Source organism: Oryctolagus cuniculus, chromosome 1 (genome assembly GCF_964237555.1).
Source record: "Oryctolagus cuniculus chromosome 1, mOryCun1.1, whole genome shotgun sequence".
Taxonomy (NCBI): Eukaryota; Metazoa; Chordata; class Mammalia; order Lagomorpha; family Leporidae; genus Oryctolagus; species Oryctolagus cuniculus.
Window position 1 is genome coordinate 1 of NC_091432.1, and position 8822 is coordinate 8822.

Genomic DNA, 8822 nt, shown 5'->3' on the forward strand with positions numbered 1-8822 from the left:
CCATACGAGTGGTGATTCAAGCCCGGGCAGCTTTACTTCCAATCCAGCTCCCCACTGCTGCACCTGGGAGGGCAGCAGAGGCCGGCCCAAGTGCCTGGACTCCTGCCTCACCACGGGAGACCCGGACAGCGTTCCAGGCTATGGTTTTGGGCTGGCCCAGCTCCAGCCACGGCAGCCATTTGAGGGGTGAATCAGCAGATGAACAATCTTTCGCTCTCACACTCTGCCTCTCAAAGAAATCCTTTTTTAAAAAAGGCTAGCAGGGGACCCAGAGCTCCACGGCCCCAGCAAGGTGAGAGTGGCTACAGGAGGAAGACCAGGCTCGGCGGAGCAGCAAACCGTGCGGCAACTGCCAACAGATGCGGTGAAAGTCCTCTCAGGGACACCCCCCCAAAACAAAACATACACTCTGCGCCTGACTCGGCAGCACCAGACGCGCCAGCCTCCAGGTCTGTTCTGGAGACACATCTTCCGGGCGGGTCCTGAGCCCCAGAACCTGGGTTTCTGCTCCCCGACGCTTGGCTGCAGGACAGGGAGGGGTCCTGGGCACCCCCAGCCCTCCCCAAAGGTCCGGCTTCACCCACAGGATTCCTAGCACACACTGGCACCGACCCCAGCAGCCCTGGCCAGGCGGAGGAAGGAGGAGGAGGAAGCGGCTCGCCGTGGTCAGGCCGCAGCCCCTGGCCCTGCCTGCTGCAGGCTCAGGTGACAGGCCTCACTGGGCAGGTCCAGGACAGAGAAGCCTTCACCTGCCAGAACCCCAAGGGCTGGGAGGAGCTGCTCTGCCCAGACAAGCCACGGCCCCGAGGGCAGGGGTGGGAGTCGGGCCTCGGTCTCCCCAGGTGAAAGGCCTCTTCCACACACGGCCACGCCCACAGCAGCTCCCGAGGACGGAGGCGGCACAGGCAGCCGCCTCACAGCAAGAAGATTCCTGACCCACGACCACGATTTCAAAGGAGGATTTTGCAGGCACATCCTCCGGAGCCCAGTGTGCCAAGCAGGGAAGACACCGGCTGCTCCTGGCTCCTGCCGGCTCACGTCCTTGCCCTTGACAAGAGGTAGGAGAGGATGAAGAAGACCACAATCAGGCCCACGGCCATGCCACACAGAAGCTTCCGGTTGTCTCGCCCGGACCGTGCCATCGAAGAGAAGCGCTTCACGCTCCCCGTGAGCAGGCTGGTCATGCTCGTGAAATCCGAGTCCTGCAGGAGGAGGCCCAGCAGGTCACGTGCGGCAGTGCCCACGACCCACTGCCCCAGGGCTGGGGGGCACAGCTGCCTGTGGCCTCCACGACCACAGAGCCTTACCATGCCATCCAGGTACCGGTTCTGGTCCTCCGCATCCCTATCGATGTCCAGGGCCAGCTGTCGGGACAGAGACGGCAGAGCAAATGTGGCGCTTGCTCTCCCTCAGGACAGCCAGAGCCTGCTGACAGGGCAGCCAGACACGGTGCCACCAGTCGCCCGGGACCTCAAAAGGTGAACACAGCAGTGGCCAGGACAAGCAGGACCCCGGGCCCCCACCCTCCTCCAGCTACAGCGGTGGGCAGGACAAGCAGGAGCCCGGGCCCCCACCCTCCTCCAGCTACAGCAGTGGACAGGACAAGCAGGACCCCGGGCCCCCACCCTCCTCCAGCTACAGCAGTGGGCAGGACAAGCAGGAGCCCGGGCCCCCACCCTCCTCCAGCTACAGCGGTGGGCAGGACAAGCAGGACCCCGGGCCCCCACCCTCCTCCAGCTACAGCAGTGGACAGGACAAGCAGGACCCCGGGCCCCCACCCTCCTCCAGCTACAGCGGTGGACAGGACAAGCAGGACCCCGGGCCCCCACCCTCCTCCAGCTACAGCGGTGGACAGGACAAGCAGGACCCCGGGCCCCCACCCTCCTCCAGCTACAGCAGTGGACAGGACAAGCAGGACCCCGGGCCCCCACCCTCCTCCAGCTACAGCATTGGGCAGGACAAGCAGGACCCCAGGCCCCCACCCTCCTCCAGCTACAGCAGTGGGCAGGACAAGCAGGACCCCGGGCCCCCACCCTCCTCCAGCTACAGCGGTGGGCAGGACAAGCAGGACCCCGGGCCCCCACCCTCCTCCAGCTACAGCAGTGGACAACACAAGCAGGACCCCGGGCCCCCACCCTCCTCCAGCTACAGCGGTGGACAGGACAAGCAGGAGCCTGGGCCCCCACCCTCCTCCAGCTACAGCAGTGGGCAGGACAAGCAGGACCCCGGGCCCCTATGCTCCTTCAGCCCACTCCCCAGGGCGCCCGCTGGAGCACTGACCGATTTGAGCCTGCTGACTTTGGAGGCCAGGCTGTCAGCCATGCGCTTGTTCTCCCGGTCTAGAAGCTCCTCCACAGCTCCGGGGCTCTGAGCTACGAGAAAAGAAAGGCTGAGGGGCCTAAGCCCACCCATGTCTGTGCTGGGCACGTCCAGACCCAACCCAGCTCCTGGCGGCAGAGCTTGTGCAGGTGAGACAGGCTGTGTGGCACCTGTCACGTGGGCCCACATCCTGTCCACACGGCGCCTGTCACGTGGGCCCACATCCTGTCCACATGCAGGGCCGGTGGGCAGCATCTCTGGGAGCTGGGATCAAGCTGGGGTACTGGGGAGATGCAACACCTGCCCCCAACCGTCAACTGCGCCTGCGCCCAGCAGTGACAGGAAGGCGGGCGGCCCCCGGGGACCAGGTCCTCAAGCGGTGACCAGTGATCAGCATAGGACCAGGGAAGCCCACCCGAGGACAGGTCCTTGGGCTGCCTGACTCGACACCCCACCCCACCCCACACGGGGCCTCCTCCCACGCTCGGGGCGCAGGCTTGGCCGAGCTCCCGTTACATCGGCGCGGGGTAGACCGGCCCCGCACAGTGCGCGGGGTTCACGCCGGCTTCCTGCCGCCCGTGGGGGGGGGGGGCAGCCCGCCCAGGCCCCAACGCAAGGGGCGCCAGCGCCCTCACTGCTCCGCGTTCGGAGTCACTTCAGACAAGAACACGGACTCCAAGCGGGAGAACGGGGCCCAGCCGTGTCCAGGCTGCGGCCGGCCCCGAGCCCGCACGGAAGGAGCGGCACGCCCGCGTCCCAGGCCCGGGCCCGCGAACCCCGCAGGCGCACGCAGCAGAGGGCCCGGCGCCCCCTCACCGCGTCCCGGGTCCGGCCGGGGACAGCGCAGGCCGGAACTCGGCTCCGCCCCCACTCCGCCCGGCGGGGTCTTCCCCGCCGGTAACCCGCCCCCGCGGGCAGAGGCTTCGACGCCGGCCCGGCCTGACCCTTCCGCGCTCACCCCGAGCCCAGTCGGCCATGGCGCTCCGCTTGTGCCCCGCGGTCCCAGGCACTCCGCAGCCGCCGGCGCCTGACGTGGCGCAGGTACTAGGACTGGGCTTCGGGCCTGGGCCCGGCCAGCGAGCGCCCGGCCTCCGCGGTGCCCACCCCCTGCCCCGCCCCGTCCCGTCCGCCTCGGACCCACTCGACTTCCGCCCGGGACGCCGGGGTCGAGGGGCGCCGTGCCGCGGGGGCGCCCGGAAACGGAGGCGGGGCAGCCTGCGCTTGCGGCGCTGGTTGGTTACTCGCCGTGCCAGTCACATCTGCGCGTACGCTCGCAGGGGGCGTGGCGGGTCCGCCGCGGGGGACGGCCCGGGCGGGGCGGGGCGAGGACGGCCGCTCGCGCGGCTGCCGCCGTCGCCCCGCGCCTCCCTCCCGGCCGCCAGTCCTCGCGGCTTCTGCCCCCGCAATGCCCCCTCCTCGGAGCTCCGCCTGAGTCCTGGCGCCGGGGCCGCCCCGCGGCTCGCGCGGCCGGCCTCGCGCTCCGCGGCGTCGGAACCCGGGGGCGCGGTCGAGCCCCGCGAGCGGGGCGGGGACGGAAGGGGCGGTGGCCGCCGAGCCGGCCTCCCGCGCTGGTCCCGCCCGCGGCGCCGCGCACGCCGGGGCGCGGGGCTTCCGGGCCAGGGCGGGGCCGGCGGACGCGGCCCGGGAGCGCGGGGCGAGGTTCTCTCTCGCCTGCCGGGCATGGAGCCCCGGGCGGTGGCGGACGCCGTGGAGGCGGGCAAAGAGGACGAGGTGGTGGAAGCCCTGCGGGCGTACAACCGCGAGGTGAGGGGGCGCTGGGCGGGTGTAGACCCTGCCGCCGGGTGGCGGGCGGCGCTGAGCGGGTGTAGACCCTGCCGCCGGGTGGCGGGCGGCGCTGAGCGGGTGTAGACCCTGCCGCCGGGTGGCGGGCGGCGCTGAGCGGGTGTAGACCCTGCCGCCTGGTGGCGGGCGGCGCTGAGCGGGTGTAGACCCTGCCGCTGGGTGGCGGGCGGCGCTGAGCGGGTGTAGACCCTGCCGCCGAGCCGCGGGCGGCCCCCTCCGAGGGGCGCGGGTCCCAGCCCCACCGGACTTGGGCCCGCCGGCTCTCTCCGCAGCACTCCGAGAGCTTCGCCTTTGACGACGCCCAGCGGGAGGACCGGAAGGTGAGTGCGGGGCCGAGGCGGTGCGGGCTGCGGCCGCGAGGCGCCGGGAGAGGCCCCGTGGAACCGCTCCTCTCCTCGCCCGCAGAGACTCGCGGAGCTGCTGGTCGCGGTCCTGGAGCGCGGCCTGCCCGCCGCCCACCGCGTCACCTGGCTGCAGAGTGTCCGCATCTTGTCCCGCGACCGCGGCTGCCTCGAGCCGTTCTCCAGCCGCCGCAGCCTGCAGGCCCTGGCCGGCTATGCCGGGGTCGCCCCCTCGGAGGGGCGCGTGCCCGAGCGCGCAGACATGGACGTCGTCCTCGAGGCCCTCAAGTGCCTGTGCAACCTCGTGCTGAGCAGCCCCGCGGCGCAGGTGCTGGCCGCCGAGGCCCGCCTGGTGGCCCGGCTCGCCGAGCGCGTGCGGCTGTGCCGGGAGCCGCGCCTCCCGCACGACGTGCGGTTCTTCGACCTGCGGCTGCTCTTTCTGCTGACGGCGCTGCGCGCCGACGTGCGCCAGCAGCTGTTTGAGGAGCTGCGGGGAGTGCACCTGCTGACCGAGGCCCTGCAGCTGACGCTGGGCGTGGGCCCGGAGGAGAGCCCGCCCGCCCTCCTCCCCCCGCAGGAGACCGAGCGGGCCATGGAGATCCTCAAAGTGCTCTTCAACATCACCTTCGACTCGGTCAAGAGGGAGGTGGACGAGGTGAGAGCCGGCGGACCGGGCCTGCTGCTCGGGGTGTGAGACGGGGCGAGGGCAGGGAGACGTCCCAGCTCGGGGAGTGGGGCCAGGGCGTGCAGCGACTTTACTGAGTGGCATCCAGTGGGTTCTCAAGCCAGGAAGTGTACTTGGAGCACCACGCTGAGGGCACACGTGGCGTGGTCAGGGCAGCGCAGCCCGGGCGCTGGGGAGGGTCTAGTCCTGGGCACGTGGTCAGGCGGGTGCGGTGGGCACTGCAGAGGTGCGGCCTGGAGTGGTAGTGACGGGGACGCGTGGGGCTTCCTCTCTGGTCAGGAAGACGCTGCCCTGTACCGGTGCCTGGGGACCCTGCTGCGGCACTGTTTGATGGTGGCTGCTGCTGGAGACCGCACAGAGGAGTTCCACGGGTGAGGGCGGGGCACGTGGCCGGACCCGCGGCAGGGACTTGGCGGTGGGAGGGGAGGTACAGTCTTGAGAGCAGCGTGGCCCCTTGCCCCCACTCTTGGTGGCTGGAGCCCGGGGCAGCCTTGATTCTGATTGGTGCCTTCACAGCAGGGCCCCTGAGACCATCCCAGCCTTGCTCCCTGCGCTGCCGCTCAGGGCCCCAGACACTGGCTCACACCATGTGTGGCACCTGCAGGGTGTCCCCAGGGCCTGCACCCGTGTCCTAACGCTGCCCCCTCTGCGCCCAGCCACACGGTGAACCTGCTGGGGAACCTGCCCCTCAAGTGTCTGGACGTTCTGCTTGCCCTGGAGCCTCAGGAAGGCTCCCTGGAGTTCATGGGCGTGAACATGGACGTGCTGCAGGTCCTGCTCGGCTTCCTGGAGAAGCGTCTGCTGCAGGTAGGCGGGGCGCCTGCCACAGGCACCCCAGTGGCTCTGGCCTGGTGTTTCTGTGCCGGCTGCAGCGGTGTGATTTGTCTCCTGAGAAGCGTTTCAGAGTCCCCTGGCACAGACATGCACACCTCTGCTGGCCATGGGGGAGCTCCCGGGTCCAGCAGTGCTCCTCATCTTCAGGTCTCTGTGGCTCCCCCCGCGTGATCCTGAGAAGCCCCTGGCCCATGCATGTTGCATGGCCCGAGCGAAAGATGTTCTCAGTGAGGGGGGAGCTGGCGTTGGACCCCTGGCTGTGGCCGGCTGTCCCGGAGCTGCTGCCACCACCACTGGAGCTGGGGTCCCTTGAGCTCGCGAAGGAGGCTGGGCGGGACAGGAGTGACGTCGCCGCAGGGGCCATGTGCTTCGGGGCGCAGCAGCCCTGAATGTCCTCAGTCCTGGTTCAGCTGCGGAAGCTCGCAGCAGTCGGGACTCGGGACGCTTTCTGGTCTGAGTTGGGTCCTGTGCCTGCTCCTTTCACAGCTGACACATGGTCATCACCGGCTCTTGTCCTTGGCTGGCTGACTGGGGCAGGGTGAGGGGGCTTCTTCCCAAGCCCTAGTTGCCAAGACCAGCTGGGGTGGTGTCCAGGCCTTGAGGCCGGTGGGGGCACAGCATGGTGACCGAGACTCCTCTGCAGACACACAGGCTGAAGGAGGGTGTCGCCCCTGTGCTGAGCGTGCTGACCGAGTGTGCCCGCATGCACCGCCCGGCCAGGAAGTTCCTGAAAGCCCAGGTATGTGGCAAAGAAGCAGGCGCTCCAGGAATGGGGGCGGGCCTTGGGCACAGACCCCAGGCTCAGGGCCAGCTGCCCCCCCAGGTGCTGCCCCCGCTGCGGGACGTGAAGACCCGGCCCGAGGTGGGGGATCTGCTGAGGAACAAGCTCGTCCGCCTCATGACGCACCTGGACACGGACGTGAAGCGGGTGGCCGCCGAGTTCCTGTTCGTCCTGTGCTCTGAGAGTGGTGAGTGGGGGAGCCCAGCCCTGCCCCACTTGCCCCAGCCGCGTTGGAACACGCACGTGTGCCTTGTTCCTCAGTGCCCCGATTCATCAAGTACACGGGCTACGGGAACGCTGCTGGTCTCCTGGCCGCCAGGGGCCTCATGGCAGGAGGCCGACCGGAGGGCCAGTACTCGGAAGACGAGGACACGGACACAGACGAGTACAAGGAAGCCAAGGCCAGGTGCGTACGTCCCCACTGCCCAGGGTCCACTGTGTGGTGGGCAGGACGGGGTCTCAGGCAGGTGTGTCCGAGTGATGTGTCGGCCTGACGAGACAGCAGAGACTGGTGCCCCTACAGGGAGGCCTCGGGTCTCCTGCCCGTTCAGGCCTGGGCAGGAAGCTGTGGGAGCCGCCTGCCTAGGTAGGCCCTCCTGTCCTGGAGCCACTCATTGCCCGTGTTCCCTATCCTGGGGAGCAGCATAAACCCAGTGACCGGGAGGGTGGAGGAGAAGCCGCCCAACCCCATGGAGGGCATGACGGACGAGCAGAAGGAGCACGAGGCCATGAAGCTGGTGAACATGTTTGACAAGCTCTCCAGGTGCGTGGCACGGGGAGGAGGGCGTGCAGTCCCAGGACGGGTGAGCTGGCGCGTGAGCCCTGGGAGGTGGGATCAGGGGGCTTAGGATTCTGAGGTTGGAGGTCCCCCGGGGGGAGTGGAGATGTGATCCGCGCTGTGCCCATCATGGGCAGAGCTGATAAACATAGAGATTGCCTAATGTCTCAAAACCAGTAAGGGGCAGTAGTTGGGCTTGGGCCCGATTAACACAAGGTCTCACCCAAGCTTCCCGTTCATGGCAGGGGCGGGGGCAGCGTGAGCGGTACACTTGGCCCAGCCTCCTGCACTTCTCTCCTGCAGGCAGAAAGTCATCCAGCCCATGGGGATGAGTCCCCAGGGTCACCTCACATCCCTGCAGGAGGCCATGTGCGAGACCATGGCCGGGCAGCTCTCCTCCGACCCTGACTCGGACCCTGACTGAGGAAGGCCCCCTCTCTGCCCCTTCAGAACTGGTGCTGCTTCTGGAGCTGTCCCAGGGGCCGCAGGCCGGGGAAGCTTCGTCCCACCGGCCCCTGGGCCCCGTGCCTCTCTCTTCCCTCCCAAGGTTCTGCTTGTGATTCGCCGCAGGTCCAGTTTCCTGTCCCCAGGACCTGACGGTCTTGTCCTGCTGTAACTCTGGGCACTTGATTTCCACAAATGAAGTTGTTTTCTCTCACGTGTGCCAAGAGGGTTTGGGCAGAGCCTGCCCTGGATGACAGAGAAGCATGTGAAAGGCGGGCAGGGGCAGATGTGGGTGCGTGTTTGGGGCTGGCCAGAGCGCCGTGGGGCACGTGCTCACCTCACGGGGGGGAAAGAAGCTGCTAGCATTTTATGCACAAAGACGTCTCAAACACACTGTTCTTCCAAGGCCCGTTGTTTCTGTCCCCACTGAGCTCAGGACTAGTGGCCTCTTCTGCTCTCTCTGGCCCTTGTCACAGCCGAGTCCTGACCCTTCCCACCAGCTGAGACGTAAATGCCTCTCATGAAACCGTAAGTCGAGATCTTGAGGTTCCTGAAATCCACAGAAACATCTACAATAAAGACGGTTTTGGGCAAGAATGTGTGTCTGAATTTATGTAAAACAGCAAGTAAAGGGGAAGTAGAAATACACTCTCCCTAGAGCTCGGCCCTGTTCGATGGCCACCGTTTTTGTTCTCACTGGGGACACCTTCCGGGTAGCTCGGGGACAGGTGGTGCTTCTGCCCAGGTAACAACAGCTCACACGCTAGGAAGGAGGGTGTGCATAGGTGTGCGAGAGGGGAAGCAGCCACTGCACAAGACGGGCGCCCAGTGCGGAAG

General features: G+C 67.9%; 2 protein-coding genes across 2 annotated transcripts; one reads left to right on the forward strand and one right to left on the reverse strand.

Moving 5' to 3' along the window:
- Window positions 1-224: 224 nt before the first annotated feature.
- BET1L (Bet1 golgi vesicular membrane trafficking protein like) lies at window positions 225-3496 on the reverse strand. Its single transcript, XM_070053383.1, has 4 exons — window positions 3278-3496; window positions 2281-2372; window positions 1308-1364; window positions 225-1202 (listed from the first exon to the last, which is right to left on the reverse strand). The coding sequence occupies exons 1-4, from the start codon at window positions 3294-3296 to the stop codon at window positions 1035-1037; spliced, it is 336 nt and encodes a 111-aa protein (XP_069909484.1). The 5' UTR covers window positions 3297-3496; the 3' UTR covers window positions 225-1034.
- Window positions 3497-3518: 22 nt separating this feature from the next.
- RIC8A (RIC8 guanine nucleotide exchange factor A) lies at window positions 3519-8582 on the forward strand. Its single transcript, XM_070053305.1, has 10 exons — window positions 3519-4083; window positions 4395-4442; window positions 4528-5118; window positions 5428-5519; window positions 5805-5955; window positions 6626-6721; window positions 6806-6950; window positions 7025-7169; window positions 7407-7526; window positions 7845-8582. Exons 1-10 carry the CDS (start codon window positions 4000-4002, stop codon window positions 7963-7965), a joined length of 1593 nt encoding a protein of 530 aa, XP_069909406.1. The 5' UTR covers window positions 3519-3999; the 3' UTR covers window positions 7966-8582.
- Window positions 8583-8822: the final 240 nt, after the last annotated feature.

Coding starts and splice junctions, on each gene's coding strand:
- BET1L (XM_070053383.1), bottom strand. Junction 1,365..2,280: donor AAGTCAGCAGGCTCAAATCG/GTCAGTGCTCCA, acceptor CTGTCCCGACAG/CTGGCCCTGGACATCGATAG. Junction 1,203..1,307: donor ACCGGTACCTGGATGGCATG/GTAAGGCTCTGT, acceptor CTCCTCCTGCAG/GACTCGGATTTCACGAGCAT.
- RIC8A (XM_070053305.1), top strand. CDS start 4,000: ATGGAGCCCCGGGCGGTGGCGGACGCCGTGGAGGCGGGCAAAGAGGAC. Junction 5,956..6,625: donor TGGAGAAGCGTCTGCTGCAG/GTAGGCGGGGCG, acceptor ACTCCTCTGCAG/ACACACAGGCTGAAGGAGGG. Junction 7,527..7,844: donor ATGTTTGACAAGCTCTCCAG/GTGCGTGGCACG, acceptor TCTCTCCTGCAG/GCAGAAAGTCATCCAGCCCA.